Source organism: Panthera uncia, chromosome E3, assembly GCF_023721935.1.
Source record: "Panthera uncia isolate 11264 chromosome E3, Puncia_PCG_1.0, whole genome shotgun sequence".
Classification (NCBI taxonomy): domain Eukaryota; kingdom Metazoa; phylum Chordata; class Mammalia; order Carnivora; family Felidae; genus Panthera; species Panthera uncia.
The window spans coordinates 27,966,398-27,982,941 of NC_064815.1; the positions used below are offsets into that span (position 1 = coordinate 27,966,398).

A 16,544-nucleotide genomic window follows, 5' to 3' on the forward strand; every position below is an offset into this window, starting at 1 on the left:
CTGGGGACCTTCCCAGCCTTACCCACCCATCTCATCCCTGTCCTGCGCCCTATCAGTCCTCTGACTCCTAGAAGGGTCAAACCCTTGCCCCCAGCCCTTGCATGTTATTACTTGCCTGGAAACTTCCCTCAGCCCCAACCCTTCCTTTTCTTTCTCTGCCACCTTCTCCCCCTACAAAAAACACTGGGTTGTCATCATCTACCTCCCCCACCAGACTATGAGCTTCTTGTCTCCTCCACTGTCCTCAGCATCCAGTAGGACATGGCACAGAGCACAGAAGAAGGCCCAGCAAGCCCAGCCGGTGGTCCTGGTGTCCACTGGTGATGTGCACATCACAGAACAGGGTCCAGATCCCCTCCTTCCCTGATGGGACTTCCCACCTGCCACAGGAGCCTTGACCACCCTTTGAGGAGCCAGTCCTACCCTACAGTGTCATAATGCCTTTTCCTTCTTGGTAGAAGCAAATGACTGAGCTTATCAGGGTTTTTTTTTTAGTGTTTGTTTTGTGAGAAAGAGCACTTGAGCAGGGGTGGGGCAGAGAGAGAGAGAGGAAGAGAAAGAATCGCTAGCACGCTCTACGCTGTCAGAAATGAAGAGTCTGACGCTTAACTGAGCCACCCAGGCACCCCAAGCCTGTCAGCTTTAAGCCAAGACTTGTCTGTAATGAGGGCAGACGGTTGACACTGTGAAGCCTCTGCTTGAGGCCTCGGTGGCCAAACAAGAGCCTGTTTGCCGTTCATCTTTCTCTAAGAGTAAGGGGGGGCCTGTTCCTCGGGGTCTCGGAACAACACTGATACCCTGGGGCCATGTTTCCAGCCCCGAGCTGAGCTGTAGAAAAACGTATGCGAATATCTCCCTAGCCTTCCGGTGCCTGACAACAGTTGAGTCAGGACCAGAAGCTCACTTTGCAGAGGGCTGGTACTGGCTGGGTGGACCTTGGCACTGCATTTCATAGACAATAAGAGGAGTTGTGTGGCCCGTCTCATTGTGATTTAAAGAAGGATCTGTGGGCCTCTTGCGACTGAGGCGGCTCTCTTGAGGGACGGGCCTACAACAGTTTGAGAGAAGGCATCTTGAGGTACCATTTTTATGCAAATGTAAGGGGGAGTTCACAGTTCTGATCTGTTGATGTAAATCATGTTACCCAACTAGACTAAGAAAAAACCGTGAATAGGACACTAAGAAGCACACGTTAAATAGGCGCTCTGAGTGAAACAGGAATGGGGGAAAAACTGTCTCAGGAAATCATGTGCATGTATCAAAAATCAACTGCCAGCATCGAGTAGAGAAATACTTTCCCATTAAAGCCCAGAACCAGCTAAAATGTGCAACCGCTGGTCTGGGAATCAGGCTACTGAATGATGGGACGGACACCTGCTTCTGGCAGCCCCCTGGCTGGACTGCAGGGAAAGGAACCATTTAGGGGAAGGCCCTTGGGTTTAAAGATCAATTTTGCTGACAAGGAAAAATAAGCTACCTGAGCCCTTGTGAAAATGAACTTCTCCCAGACACAGAGACCAGGTCTGTGATTGCTTTTTTATTCCCTCCATGTTTTTGAAGCAGTTCATGACCAGCACCGTGCTTTGGGAACATTTGTTTTTCACACTAAATGAAAGCATTTCTTTAAGAAAAAGGCACGTGTTCCTTCAATAGGTAAGAAAAGCTTCCCACCCCGTCCCTCCCCTCTGGATGGAGCAGTCCCCATGGGGACCCAAACTGGTACCCTAGAAACGTTCAGCACAGCAACCCTTAGCCTCCCTGACCCCCTCCCCCCAGCAGTTGAGATGAGGGCAACATATTTCTCACAGGTCATTTGATCTTGAGGTCCTTCAAGGCTGATTCCAAGCTCTGGAAGGAGACAAGCAGGACAGGCTAGTTCTCAGTGGTCCTGCCACACCCCACCTGCAGGGACCTTACCCTCCCCTGTCCCAGCCCTAAAGGGAGGTGCTGGAGAGGGTGTCCCTCATCACCCTTCGTCCCAAAGGAGTGCCCTTCTGTAAGAATGAAGGGGGCTCTCCAGTGGGGAGGGGGAGGAAGGGGCACGGTGGGACAGGCCTCACCTTCACGTCCCAGATGCTCATGCCGCCATCCATGCCCGTGGTGCAGAACTGGGAGCACTTGGCCTTTCCTCCGGTGAGCACCGAGATCTGGCTGCAAAGAAGACGAGGGCTTGATGGGTCCCAGCCTGTGGCCACACTGGACTCCAGCCTGCCTGCCCTCCAGGAGCTCCCACCCTTCTGGGGCAGCGGCTTGCAGAGAGCCCCGGGGGTGGGCTGTGAGGGGTCACAGAGAACGGGGTTCATGAGTCTGCTTTGAGGAGGAGCAGGCGTGTTCATAGAGCCGAGGGAAGCCTAGGCGAGTGGAACGGGATGTGCAAAGGCCTGGGCAGGGCCTGCGTCACACGTGTGTGGGGAGTGTGCAGCGTGGCAGGACTGTAACTGGACGGGGAAAAACCAAAACGCAGGGCTGGGAAGATATGCAGGGCTAGTTCTGACAAGCCCTGAAAGGGGACATGAGTTTAGTCTGAAAAGGCCACCGGACCCGGTGGCTACTGGAGGGTTTAAGCGGCCACACTTCTCTCTGGTTTGCCGTGGAGTGGACACCTGTGGCTGGCAGGATTTGGGAGCTGTGGACCGTCTCTCGCTCCCCTCATTCCTCAAGGAGGCACAGCCTCGGGGCTGGTCACACTCTGGCCATCCCAGAGCTTCGACAACGGTCCCCACACAGCCACGTTCCAAAAGCGAGGGGCACGCTGACTGCTGTGTCCCCACCTGATGCTAGTTTTGTGCAACCGACAGGTCGCCCTGCTCCCTAAATCAGGGCCCTCACCTTGACCCTGCTGGGAGGAGAGTCCAGGTCGGCCCCACCCTCACCTCACACTGTTCTTGTGCAGCGAGTCCAGGCCCGAGCCTGCGGCCGCACCGCCCTCTGAGCTCGCCTTCTTGTCCAGGTTCTGGAAGCGCTGGCGGGCCGTCAAGCCACGCTGCGAGCTTTGCTTGGGCACATCCAGCCGCCCACCGAAGCTTAGCGTCCCCGTGGCACTGTCGTAGGTAAACAGCACCGGGAAACAGTCGTGGCCCTGCAACAGTCGTGAGGGTGCCATTGGAGCGCTGGCTGAGGGCTGGCACGGTGCCCCCAATCTAAGCACGGGGATCCAAGGCTGGAGGCAAGACATGACACCTATAGGGGCTGGGCGGCAGGGGCCTCTGGTGGAGCCAGCGGGAAGCCAGTGCCAGCTCAGACACACAGCCGGCTGGACGGACCCCAGGTATAGAACAGGGACGGATGGTGGGGGCTAGCATCTAGGGGTGGCCCCTCCCCCAACAAGGCCAGTGGACAGTTGAGAAAGCTTGTCTGGGACACCCCTGGAAACCTAGGGACTTTCTGCCCAAGCGGTCACACCCACTCTGGGAGACACCCCACAGCTGGGCGCTTCTGTTAGGCAAAGCAGGCCCAATCCCCCGCCCCCGCCCCGGGACCATAGTATATTTGCTGAGGGCTGAAAGGGGACTTGACAGATAGGTGGACAGAAGGAAGGAGGGAGGGCAGTGCGCTTCTGGATGTGTGGCTAGACCATGTGGCCACCACTGAGTTAGGTGTCACCCTGTAATTTCCACTGGCCCATGAGATGTAAGCAGAAACCTCAGGGTCCAGGGCGTGATTCTCCACTTCCTTATTCTTCCTCCAAGGTTGGGGGGGGGGGGAGTGTTTTGGAGACAAAGCGTCCACCTGCACAGAGCAGGGCCCCTCACAACGCCCACACTGTGTTACGTCATAGCAACTGGGGTGCTGTTACTGCGGTGTAACCGACCCATTCTGACCACAGATTGACGGCTGGCTGGAGCTGGGTGGGAGTAAGGAAGGAGGGAAAGAAGGTTGGGGGTGGGGGGTGGGCAGCGGAGGGCTGCCTGGCCATCTCTGGGAGACCTTTTCTAACTAGCACCGCTCCCCTCCCTGCCTCACCGCTGCCACCAGACTGTTCTCAGTGATGAAGGTCAGGGCCAGCAGCGGCAGCGTTTCAGAGGCCAGAGTTGCCACGCTGAGAGAGAGAGAGAGAGAGGTCAGCCACTCCGTCCCCACCTGCTCTGTGCCTCCATTGCCCCCCACTCCCCTGGCCTGTACTCACGCCATTTTCTTGTCGGCATCGGCCAGGCACACAGTGCTGTCGTGGCTGACCCAGGCCACGCGGCTGCCACTGGCTGAAAAGCAGACGCCATGCACCCAGCCACAGCTACTGCTGGACTCAAACATGAGCTCCCCAAATGGCATCTTGGAGCCCCACGGGGTGGGTGCTGGACGCTCCTCTACCTCCTTGATGTAGGCTGAGAAGATCCTGCCAGGAGAGACCAAAAGAAAAAAAACTCAGGAGACCGGGGGTCCGGGAGGGACTGACCAGGGACTCCCTGTCCCAAAGTGGCCTGCTGAGGTCAGTGCCCAGCTAGAGGCTGGTGGATACCACAGCCAGCTTTTCACGCCCCACATCTTCACGCTTGGACGAGTCTGGCCTCAGTGCCCTCCTGTGCAAGGGAGTGAGTCCCGGCTTTGCGTCCTGTAACTCCCAGGGCCCTTGGGCCCTCATCTGAGGACTGACCACGCACGGCTGACACGGTCCCCAGGGGGTGTCCTGGTCCCCATCACGCTGGCCCCTACACTTCACAGCCAGCCCCGTGGATGCCCCTCCTCCCTGCCCTGCTTTCCCAGGGCCAACACAGGGGTCCGCCCGACAGGTCAAGGTGCCAGCAAACCAGCTCCCCACCCACCAACGGAGCCTCATCAGGACGTTCTGTGCGTGTCGGGGGCCTCCAAAGGGGCCTCCGGTGCCTGCTGCAGCCTTGTTTCCCAGGCGCCCAGGCCATCTGCCTGGAGCTGGGAGCCAGAGGCCTCGGGAGACTCGGGGGCGCTGGGCCCAGAAGTGAAAAACCGCCAGGAGCAACCAGAGGCTCCATTCCAGGCCCGAGATAACGGGGCATGGGTTTGTCTAAGCTGCTCGTTGTCCTCCAGATGGAAGACAAGGAAACCGAGGGAGGGGGACTCTAACGAAGCCGAAGAGGAGGGCCCAGGAAAGACTCCTTGCTGACACGGAGAGGCAGCAAGGGATGCATCCTGCCAAGACTCTACAAGGGCTGGAGACGGGGCCCAGCGACGACCCTTCTCGAAAAGCAAAACCTCTCAGATGCCGGGCTGAGGCCCCGGGTGAGCCTGCCTGCCAGCAGAGCTGGTCTGGGTCACGGGGTGCAGGGCTCCCTCCACCCTCCACTCCTAGTTCCTGTGCTGACATCCAGACCCTGCCCGCTCACCGGCACTTGAAGTCACAGGAGCCTGCGGCCAGGAGCACGTTGTTGGGGTGCCAGTCCAGGCTGAGGACCGTGGAGCGGATGGGCTTCTTGATGTGCTTGCACACCCACCTGGACAGATGGATCGAAGGGGGTCGGGACGGGCGAGCTCAGCACGCATGGCCTCTGTGCCCCAGGGACTCCACGTTCCCATGGGGCTCCACAGACCCTCTACCCCCACACCCCCCTGACAAGGTCCCAGGAGGGAGGGGCCTGGGTGCTGCCAGCCCACCAGCCTGCCAGGGCCCAGATCAGGCCAGTGATGTGCCAAGTGGCCTCCAGGGTGGGCCCTCTATCCCGGGTTTCCTTTAAACCCCATGACAACCCAGGGGACCTGCGTGGCTCAGTCGCTTAAGCGTCCAACTTCAGCTCAGGTCACGATCTCGAGGCCCATGGGTTCGAGCCCTACAACGGGCTGCATGCTGACAGCTCAGAGCCTGGAGCCCGCTTCGGATTCTGTGCCTCCCTCTCTCTGCCCCTCCCCGACTTGTGCTGTGTCCCTCTCTCAAAAATAAACGTTAAAAATAATAATAAACTGCATGACAACCCGGGGGGGCAGGCTCAGTGAGGAGTCACAGCAGCCAGCTGGCCAGGGTGCAATGTGATCTCAGGTGTCCCAGACTCCAGCTTCTCCTCTGCCCTCAGGGACCTAGGGGAAGATACTACAACGCGGCCCTGGAACATGACAGGCTGGACATCCTGGGTGAGTGACCACCTCAGGGCCTTCCTTTGCTCATCTGTAAAGTGGGGACAACAGATGTCCAGTCCAGGGGGCTGTCGGGGAGTCCATGCCAGCATGCATGCAGGGCTTTCCGCAAGGCCCTCCGAGCAGTCGTGGTGTGGTCTGTGCCCTCATCAACGGGACGGCTGTGGAAGTGCCCCTCGCCTACGAGGCTCTACTCTGCCAGGGTCACATGAACAGTGACCTGGCACGCCATCCAGTGCTTCCTGGGACACCAGCCCCACCGCCTTTTAGTCTGCAGCCCCCAGGGTTCCTCCCAACCCACTCCCAACCCTCCCAGGCACCCACCAGTCATTTTCCTGCTCAAAATAGCAGATGGAGATGACACGGGAACCACTCCCCACAGCGAACTTGTTCTCGTTGGGGGCCCAGCGCACACAGCGAGCAGCCCGGTTGATCCGCAGGATGACCAGCGTGGGCTTCCACGTGCGGCCCTTCAGCGTCCACACGTAGGCGTTGCGGTCTGTGCCGCAGGTCACAATCCGGTTACTCTCGGGGGCCCAGTCGATGCCTGTGGGGCAGGGAGGAAACACGGCTGAAGTCTTCCAGCAGAGGTGGCTCTACAGCACTGGTGGAGGAGGGGATTAAGGGACACAATCTGGAGGAAAGCTGCTCCAAGGGATACTACCAGAACTTCTTGAGAGTGTTACAGCTCTCCAAAATATCTCCAAACATGCCGGAAAGCCAAGAGACAGAAGAGAAACGGGTCCTTGGTGACTCTGAGCTGAGCTGCTGGATCAAACCTTTCCTGAAGCCCAGAAACCTCTCTGAGTTTTTCAGTAATAAGGGGCAACATGATCCCTTTTAACTTAAGCCAGTTTGAATCAGAGTTGTGTTGCTTGCAACCCAAACTAGCCTACCTAACACACTGATTGGGAGGATGGCCCTGGCTGGCCCTGCCCCATCCCCCTGCTTCCTTCCAGGAGAGTGATCCCAGTCGGTCTGACGCACCTGTCACCTGTCCATTGTGCTCCTTGAGCTCGTGCACCTTGACCCACTTGGCCCCGCTCTTCTCATAGATGTGTACCTCGTGGTTGTTGGGGCAGATGGCAATCTCTGCGGGAGGGGAGGGGAGGGGAGGGGAGTGAGGAGGCATGCGTGCCCAAGTTCCCCCCCCACCCATTCCCTCATGACTCCCTTCTACCAGGAACACCCTTCACAGGCCATCTGGGCAATACCTCGCTCTTCACTGCCTTGGCAGGGGGTTCCCTGAAACACCTTGTGACCCCTCCCTGGGGACTAGCCACCCTTCACCTGTACCCGCTACCCCCAGGCACCCCCACAGCGGTCTCATGACCTCTGGGAGTTCTCCCTTCCCCCTGCTACTGCCCTCTGCTCCCCAGCTCCAGCCCTGGGCTCCTTGCTGCTCCTGACGATGCCAGGCTCTCCTGCCTCAGGGCCTCGGCATGGCTGGCTCCCCCGCCTCCTCTGTGTCTCTGTGCCCATGTCCCTTCCTCCCGGCCAGCTTTTCTAAACCAGCGCCTCTGCCTCCCATCCTTTCCCCTCCTGCATGTTTTTCTTCACTGCTCATGTCACTACCTGCCACTGTGGGCTGTCTTCACCTCTCACCCCCAGCCTGGGAGCCCGAGCGGCACCTGCAGCAGGTGCGGGGCTGTGCTGTCACCTCCACCCCGCGGTGCCCACTTGCCTGCTGCCCCCAACCCCCGCCCTGAGCTCATTCATCCCCTTTTACACACTCAGGACCAGAGATGAGGAGGGGAACAGCCAGCCCCCAGAGCCCACAGGCTAGGGGGCTCCCGCCCCTCCTCTGCCAGCCCACAGGCAGCGGGTACTCACGGGTGCGGTCCTTGTTCCAGGCGTGACAGCTGATGGGCTCCACGAGGAAGCTGTGGTAAGCCATGACTGCTCAGCTCCTGTGCCCGAGAGGAAGGGACCCCAAGTCAGCCCTGTGTCTGATCCCAGACCGGGCTCCCAGCCGACCCCGTGGGCAGGCAGCAGGGGCTGGCCTTCCAATGCCACTTCCTTCCCGTGGGTATGGTGTGTTGACCTGTGCCTTGTCGGTGCTCACCACCTGCACCTGGGTTTCCTCACAGGTAGAGTGCCCCCCCCACCCCCCCGGAAGGATGGGGTGGGGACGCAAGGCAGGTGGTGCCCAGCACGCAGCAGGCCTTCCACACCCAGAGCTTGGCTTTCAGGAGATGGGGGGGGGGGGAGGTGGAGGCAGGTCTGCCCTTTCTCACCCAGAAATCCTTTCAAGGGGAGGAGGGGTGGGGCGGGACGGCCCAGAGTGGGTGGCTGGGCTGTGGGGATGAAGGCAGGTACAGAGGGCAGCTGGGTACACCCCCAGAACTGGGCCCAGCACTGACGGCACCTCCCACCTTGATAGGGCCTTCCCCGCCCCGCTCAGGCCCTGCCGCTGAGCTTCAGAGGAGCCCGCTGAGCCTGCGGCCGGGTGGGGTACACACAGGCAGTCCTTTCGCCCCCACCCCTTCCCGCACAGCCCTGCCCACCCCTGTTCCATTTGGCAAAGCCCTGCTCACCCTCTCTGAACCTCAATGTCCACATCTGCAAAATGGGAACAGGAATCCTGCCCCCGGAGGTGTTAAGAGGGTAAAATAAGATGATATGCCATAGCAGGTGTTCATGAAATGGCAGCTCCCGCGTGGTAACACCCAGCCATGGTCCACCCACTAGGGGTCTGTCTCCCCTGCTGGACCCGCGGCTGATCCTGGGGCACACGGGGCCTCAGGCCTTTGCACTGGCGGTTCCCTCCACCTCCTAAGCTCCATCCCTGGGGGCCTGCGTGGGGAGCCCTCATCGCTGCCCTGTTTAAGTCTGCACCCCAACACCACCTTCTGGCGAGGCCCTCTCTGACTGCTGATTTGAAACCGCGACCACCTTCCCCTACCTCAGCACTCCCTCTTCCAGACTGAACTTTCTCCACAAAGAATCCTCGTGGAACATTCGTTACACTGGACTCACTCCCTTCACCCGTTCTCTGTCCCAGCTGGGACGGAACGAGCTTGATGGGGACAGACATTTTCCACTTGTCTTGTTCACAATTCTTTCCCTGTTTTGCTTGGCACATAATAGGTGCTCGGTAAGTATGTGAGGAACACGATTGTTTACTCTCACTCGTGTCCAGAAGAGTAAGTTTTTTATTTAAAATATTAAAACGGGGCACCTGGATGCCTCAGTCAGTTAAGCATCTGACTTCGGCTCAGGTCATGATCTCACAACCATGAGTTCGAGCCCTGTGTTGGGCTCTGTGCTGGCAGTTTGGAGCCTGGAGCCTGCTTCAGATTCTGTGTCTCCCTCTCTCTCTGCCCCTCACCTACTCGCGCTCTCAGTCTGTCTCTCAAAAATAAATAAACATTACAACAATTTTTTTAATTAAAAAATGGGTGCCTGGCCGGCTCAATTGATTAAGCGTCCAGCTCTTGGATTTCAGCTCAGGTCATGATCTCATGGCTCGTGGGTTCAAGCCCCACATCAGGCTCTGCACTGACAGCATGGAGCCTGCTTGGGATTCTCTCTCTGCCCCTCCCCTGCTTGCATGCGCTCTCTCTCAAAATAAATAAACAGTAAAAAAAAATTTTTTTTAAACACTACCACCCAACATTTCCTGAATGCTCCTTACTTGCCAGCTCTAAAGAGTCCAGGTATTTTTTTTTTTTTAATACCAGTATAATTAACACACAATGTTAGTTTCAGGTGTAAAATATAGTGACTCAACCATTCTGTGAATCACTCGGCACTCAGCAAGGTGAGTTTTACGGTTGGTCCCCTTCACCTACTTCATATCCCTCCCGGACCCCAGGCGCTCTCGACTTTTGTGCTCAGATGCCACAGCCCCAGATGACAGATGTAGAGGCCCAGGTCCAACAAGCGGAAGCTACCTGCCCAGTCACACAGGTGTCTGGTGTCACCAGGAACTTGGCTGCCTCCCCCACCAGACCGGCAGCTCTTGTGTCCCAGGGACTGGGCTGAAGAAAGGCTTCTCCCCAGCTCTGGGCCTGAGCCCTGAAAACCCAGGAACCTAGCGGGCACCTAGCCGGCCCCTCACAAGATGGGCCACCTGTTCGGGCGGAGCTTACCCAGGTGGCAGGCCAGGAGGCCCTGCTGGAAGGCACAGCACTGAGCTCGGGCTCAGGCACAGGAGAAGGACGAGCTGCATGTAGCCCACCGTCCAGCTGAGAAATCCGGGGCTCAGTGACCAGCTGGCCCGAGGTGGCACCACGCATCCTGCCGGGCCCGGCTTCCTGACCCCCCCAGCAACTCTTGCCCAGCCCAGATGCAACACCTGTTTTCATTTATTGCAGGAAGCTCTGGAAGGTTCTGGGGCAGCCCAGATCACACAGGCATGTACAGGGCAGGGACATGCCTGGAGCGGGGCACCAGGAGGATCCCCAGTCAGCACTGCGGAGAGAGTGGACACACCTGCAGCCGCTCCAGCCACACACGCTCATGCGTGCTCAGCCCTGCACACACACACACACACACACACACACACACACACACACGCACACACACAAGCACACTGCTCCCACCATGGCTACTTCCCCAGCCTCTCCTTATAAAGCCTCTTTGTGGAAGGCAAAGGCCCCGGAAGTGGCTCTTTGGGGGGGCCCCCAGCTCGGGTCAGCAGGCCTGATGGGGATTTCCCCTGGCACTTCCGGAGCCTCGGGGCTGGGTCAGCTCTGGCATCCAGCTTGGCTGGGGCACTTCATCGCTGTCCACACCACAGATGACAAGACTAAGAAGTGGGAGCTCCAGGCCTACCGGAACACTATACTGTGCTCATCTGCCCACCCCCATTTCCCACGGTCACCAGTGGGGCCGAGATCAGGCAGAGGCCCACTTCCACACCCCAGCTGGGCTCTCGTGGCCTCGGAACTCCAGCTGAGGCCAACCACCCCCTACCCCTTCAGCCCCCGGTGGCCCAGGAGGAAGCCCTGTGGCTACAAGCCCTGGGGGGGTTGGGGGTGGTCTCTGGGTCCTAGACTTGAGCCTGCACCTCATTAGCAGAACACAACTTCCCAGCTCCAGCTGTCCCAGACTGTGTGGCCCCGGGGGTCTCCGCTCCTTGCAGGGTCTTGCTAAGAGTGGCTAGACACATGGGCCAGGCTGTAGAAAGCCCATCTAGCGAGGTGCTCCAGAGTCCCAGGCTGTGAAGATGGAGAGGCTGGGTCTGCTGAGACAGCAGCTTCCATAACTAGTGAATAACGCAGCCAAGAGGACCTGGGGAGCCCTGACCGTTGTTTCCTGAGACCCAAAGGTTCTCAAGTGGGAGAGGAAGGGGCTGATAAAGATGGCTACAGGCACAGTGGGACAGGCAGGGGCGGGAGGTTCAGACCACATCTATCAGCCAATCACACTTTAGCATGAATTCATTCAGAAATACTCGTAGTACACTGAATCAACACCTTAAAGGGGGTAGAGGGTAGGGAAGGGGATGGGAGAGAAGGTGCATTTTCTCCTTTTCATCACTTTTTTGTAACTTCTGCAAAGCAACTAAAGCCAGCAGGGCCTCAGCAATGACTCCCAACCCCCACGTTTCAAATGAGGAAGTGGCCATCCAGAGGGGGGAGTAGGTATCTGGCCACTGTGGCCTTGGGGGCTGTATCCTCCTAGAGGAGAATCACTGGATTGTTCCCTGTGGTCAGAAGCAGTGAAGCAGCCTTCACACCAGGCCACCCTGCCGCGGGGAGCTTGGGCTGCATTACTCCCAGGAAAGCCTCCACAGGGGTTGGGGGAGGGGGGCACCCACTCCCAGCCAGCCACCCTGAGGAAAATGCAACTAGGGCTACTTGGCCCAAGTGGGTGGACAAGGTGGTGCTTCAGCAGTGGCTCCTGGTAGAGACCAAGGCAGGCTGGGGCCATGGTCTCCGGAACACCCACCCACTTGTCACTGCAGCCCTGTGAGCCAGCACCATGGGCCCATTTAACTGTTGGGGACAGAGAGAGGAAGGAGCCCAGAGGTCCGTGTGCAGGACTCTGGCTCTGATTAACCCAGAAACAGAGGCTGGGGGAGTGTGGGCCAGACCCTGAGTCTCCCCCGGCTGGCTCCCCTCTGCCAGCCTGAAACCAGGATCTCCGTGTTCCCAAAAGCACTTCCCCTGCGTCCTTCCAGCACACCGTGAATGCGCAGTATGAATGGACTGGAGATCCCCCAGGGCTAGGGGTGGGAGAGCACAGGGAAGAGGGGTGAGGACTGGGAGCGGGGAGTTGGGTCTCCAAAGTAGGGTGTGGGTCTCCCTGCACGGGGTTCCAGAGACGCACTGGGGTAGGGACGTAAGCTCCATAGGGGCGGGGTATGTGTTTGTTCACCGATGTATCCAGCATCAGTTAGAGTACCTGGCACATAGTAGGTGCTCAGTAAATATCTCTTGAATGTGACTGAATGAATCCCATCCTTTTCTTCAGGAGATAGGTTATAAGGAATGAATATGCTTCATTATTTCAGTGACATATGTGTGCAATTTATAAGTATTTACCGGGGAGTACGTGCTCAGGTTTTTTTTTCCTGATTAGGGCCAACAATCAAGAAAGCTTGGAAACCTGAAATCAAGAAGGTCCTCTCTGAGGATGTGGGAAGAACTCAGCTCCTCTCCAAAGCAAAGCAAGGCAGGTAAAGCCTTGGGCCAGGCTGCCTTCCTTACTACAGTGCCGGGGTCAAATTCTGACTCTCTCCATGGATACTCTCAGTTTATACTTCCTTCACCTCTGTTATCAGAAAAGCCTGGGGCTGAACAAGGCGTTGGCAGTAGGTTTCTTACTGCTTCAGCTTCTCTGAATCCAGAGAATGGTTCAGCCGCATTCGAGGCTAAACCAGGCAGGAGCTGTCTGGAGCAGGATCTTGGCCCTACAGGCACTCAGGGAAGTCCCCACCCAGCTCAGACGCTCCAGGGAGCCGCGAGCAAGCCATTTTGCACACGTGCTAAGCAGTTACTCAGCTTCCTGTTGTGTATGGAACAGCCCTTGCCACCCCAAACAGACCAGCCGGCCTCTCCTCCCCAACTCTGCTCCTGAAGTCTTACAAACCAGGCAAAAATCAAGAAGCATAAATGAAAACAATCATAGAAAGGCACCATAAATCTTGATGAAACAACCCAAACAGAAACAAAATCCAAAAACACATAAAACTCAATGTGGGCAGGGTTGTGGAGAAATGCTCATTTGTTGCTAAATTGTTCAACCTTTCTGAGGGGCAGCAACTGTAGGAACAAAGAACAGGAACAGGAACTGAAAAATAACACTTCGCTGGCATAAATTCATTTTGGTGCTAAGCAAATAGCCACTGGCTTTTTTTTTTTTTTTTTTTAAAGCAAACATGTCCATAATAACCCCCTTTAGAATGGTGGAAGGGGTGGAAAAACCCAAAGACTACAAATATGGAACGACTTGTGACACTAACATGTTAGGATACCATTTAACTATTTGAAAAGACCTATGTGGATTACGCACAAAGACACACGTAAACTAACTTTCCTGGCATCTTTAAGTGCCCAGTATTTACCCAAGACTTTGACGTACATTCTCTTTTACTTCCTAAAACAAGCCTGAGAAGTTATTTTGAGGTTTGTTTTTCTAAACCTTCATTTTGTACAGGAGGAAACAGACTCAGACAAAAGCCACGCTTTGCTCGAAGCCACACAGCTCCTCAACGTCAGTTTGGGATTCTGACCCCAAATCTCGGAGGTTGGCATCATCTGGACACTGATAAGTGTGGGCAGGCCTTATCCTGGCAGTGGCAACAATAAATAAGAGAATCCTCACCCTGTGTGTGCCTGGCACGTTGCCAAGTGCCTTCTACACGTTATCCCATGTAAGCCTCACAACTTGAAAGGCCCCCATTTTACAGATGGGGAAGGTTGCGGCCCAGAGAAGTTAGGCGGCTTGCTGAGATCATGGGGCAGGGAAGGAATCTGGCACCCTCACCCAGGTCCCTGAGGCCTCACGGGGGATAGGCGCGCTTAACCACTGGGTGGCATTGCCTGCCCCGCGCGGGGAGTCTGGGGCCAGCCTGGAAGAACCCCGGGGAGCGCCTCCGGCTCCGTCCCGTGCTCGGCGGGCTCCGGGGCTTCCTGCCAGTCTTCACAGTGTTACAGTCACCGCCCTGGACGGCCAGTCTGCCCTCCCCGCCGCCGGCGAAGGAGGGGCCGTTCGGTCCCGCATTCGGGACCCCCTCCCCGTACGGATCGCGGACCCGGCCCCAGGGGCCGGGGGCGGGCTGGGGGCCGGGGAGGTGGCCCGGGGGGGGGGGGGGGGGGGGGGGGGGGGAGGGAGGGACAAGGGGGGCGGGGGCGCCAGCTCATTTCCCGGCCGGAGCAACCCGGAAGGCTGGAGGATGGAGGGGAAGTGACTGGGCGTGGGGCCCTCGCGGCCCGAAATAACGGGGGACACCGACCTCGGGGCAGAGTCAGGGAGGGGCGGCCGGGGCAGGGGGGACGGGGGGCAGGAGGAACGGGGGGCCGGGGCCGCCCCGAGGGCGCCTGGGGCAGGGAGCCCTGCATTTCCCTCACCCGGAGGAGAACACCATCCGCTGGTCCCCTCACCTCCAGGCGACCCCACACACCTGGAGAGGCCCCCTCCCCGCGCCCCCACACCTGCGGTCGCCCCGTAACCCTCCCCACCCGCGTGCAACTCCCCGTCCCCTCTCCTCCGAGCGCCCTCTCCCCTCCCGACGGCCCCCAGCCCGCTCACCTCGGGGCGCCCCGGCCGCGGACTCTGGGCAGTCGACGCGCCGAACCGGCTCTGGGCCCCGCGCCGCGCCGCAGCCACTTCCTCGTGGGCGGGGGGGCGGGGCCTCCCGGCCTCAGCCCCGCGGGGACGGGGGCGGCGACCAGGGTGGCGGCCGAGAGATCCCAGGCCCCGCCCACCCATCCGGGGTGGGGGCCGCACCGAGCCGGGGCGCCCTGAAATCGTCCGCGACCGCCCCTCACTACTTTATGCGTGGGGAAACTGAGGCTCGGAGAGAGGCGCACAGCCCGAGCAGCAGCAGGGCGGGAAGCCGGGAGCTGGGCGGGGAGTGCACGTCCCCACCGCCGCGAGAGCGTCCTCTCCATCCTTCCTCTGTGAGCCGATGCCCACAGGGCGCAAAAAGTGCAAGCCCGGAAGCGGGTGTAGTCGGAAGCGAGGCCCTCCCCGCGCTCTCGGCAAAATGCGCCCCCGGGCGGGGGTGCGGGTCGGCCTCTCGCAGAGACCGTGGCTGGCCCCGCTGGGTCCCTCAGCGGAGTTCTTGCCCTTGGAGTCCGCTGCAGCCCTCCTCTCGCCCCTAAGTTACCTGGTGGCCTCGCAGCCACCTGAATTTGGGTTTGGGGCCAAGGGGTCCCCAGGGGTTTTTCCATCCCTAGCCTCTGCCTCATCGGTGCAGATGTGGCCCGGTGGCTGCGCAGATGCGGGAGACCCCGGTGAAAACCTTGTTGCGCCCTCGCAGTCGGTCAGGCCCCTCCCTCGGGGCCCTCTCTCCCAGTGCCAGGCAGGCGGCGGGCGGCAGACGGGATGCGGGGTCTTCCGGGTCCCCGGAGGTCTGGGGGCTTTAACGCATGCCGTTCTTTCCGCCTAGAACGTTTTTCCCGCCCTGTCCCCCCCTGGCCAACTCCGGTTTGTCCTGCAGGACGTGTCTCTTAGGCCACTGTGTCCACAGCCCGCTCCCCATCAGGGGTGTCCGCTCTCCACTGGACTCCCAGCTCCTGTACACCGAACTCTGCCCTCTGCCGGGCCGTTGGGAGGACTCCATGGATCCAAACACGGAGCACTTCCTGCCGTGAGCGCGTGGAGCTCAGCAAACTCCGGAGGTTTGTAGGACCCGCAGCCCCCGGCTCCGAGGAGACACTGAGGGGCTGTTACGAGCCCTCCCGTCTGGCTGTGGCCAATCCCAGAGATGGCTTCGGTCTGCACAGATAAAAAGTTTCCGATGGTCTGTAGCGGCACCCCCTTCTTGTGGGGACAAGAGCAGCTTAAGAGCACCGAGGCAACATCTGTTCCATCCCTGGCTTCTAGATGCCCAGGGAACGACCCCAGGTGGGGCTGACCCCCATCTCCGTCACCCGCCTGAGTGCTCTAACCCGGTCGGGCTCCGGCTGTCCCCTGTCCTGAGCTCATGACCTAAGACTGGCGGGGGCAAAGCAAGGCCCGCAGCTTTGGAGTATGGAGGAGGGAAAGGAAGGCCCTTCCGGGTGAGCCGCGTGAGCCGCGTGAGCCTGAACCTGAAAGTGGAGCAGCCGCAAGGGAAGATGACGACACAGGTAGAGCTCAGGTGGAGAAAATCCCAGGGAGATGGTCAGCCTCTGACTGGTCAGCTTGAGCCCAACCTGCTTCCAGAGGTTTCGGACAGGTGAGCCAAGGAATCAATTTTACTACTTAAGCTGGTTTCCATCGAGACTTTGTTACCGGTTGCTGAAAGCATCCTGACAAATGTGAACACCTGAGGGGCGCCTGGGTGGCGCAGTCGGTTGGGCGTCCGACTTCAGCCAGGTCGCGATCTCGCGGTCCGTGAGTTCGAG

The 16,544-nt window shown here is 58.9% G+C and overlaps 2 protein-coding genes across 2 annotated transcripts in view; one reads left to right on the forward strand and one right to left on the reverse strand.

Annotated features, from left to right (window-relative positions):
* Window positions 1-16,544, forward strand: part of ATP5MF (ATP synthase membrane subunit f) — a 616,357-nt gene that overhangs the window by 68,628 nt on the left and 531,185 nt on the right. The window lies entirely within an intron of this gene.
* ARPC1B (actin related protein 2/3 complex subunit 1B) lies at window positions 500-14,834 on the reverse strand. Its single transcript, XM_049639290.1, has 10 exons — window positions 14,743-14,834; window positions 7,873-7,949; window positions 7,027-7,131; window positions 6,364-6,586; window positions 5,298-5,405; window positions 4,127-4,333; window positions 3,964-4,039; window positions 2,874-3,079; window positions 2,061-2,151; window positions 500-1,848 (listed from the first exon to the last, which is right to left on the reverse strand). The coding sequence occupies exons 2-10, from the start codon at window positions 7,934-7,936 to the stop codon at window positions 1,810-1,812; spliced, it is 1,119 nt and encodes a 372-aa protein (XP_049495247.1). The 5' UTR covers window positions 7,937-7,949; window positions 14,743-14,834; the 3' UTR covers window positions 500-1,809.

Bases quoted from the DNA above. Each gene is read 5' to 3' on its own strand.
- ARPC1B (XM_049639290.1), bottom strand. From the start codon at position 7,936: ATGGCTTACCACAGCTTCCTCGTGGAGCCCATCAGCTGTCACGCCTGG. The intron at 7,132-7,872 runs GTGAGTACCCGC...CCCCTCCCGCAG, and splicing joins CTGGAACAAGGACCGCACCC to AGATTGCCATCTGCCCCAAC. The intron at 5,406-6,363 runs GTGGGTGCCTGG...CCATCTGTCCAG, and splicing joins TTTGAGCAGGAAAATGACTG to GTGGGTGTGCAAGCACATCA.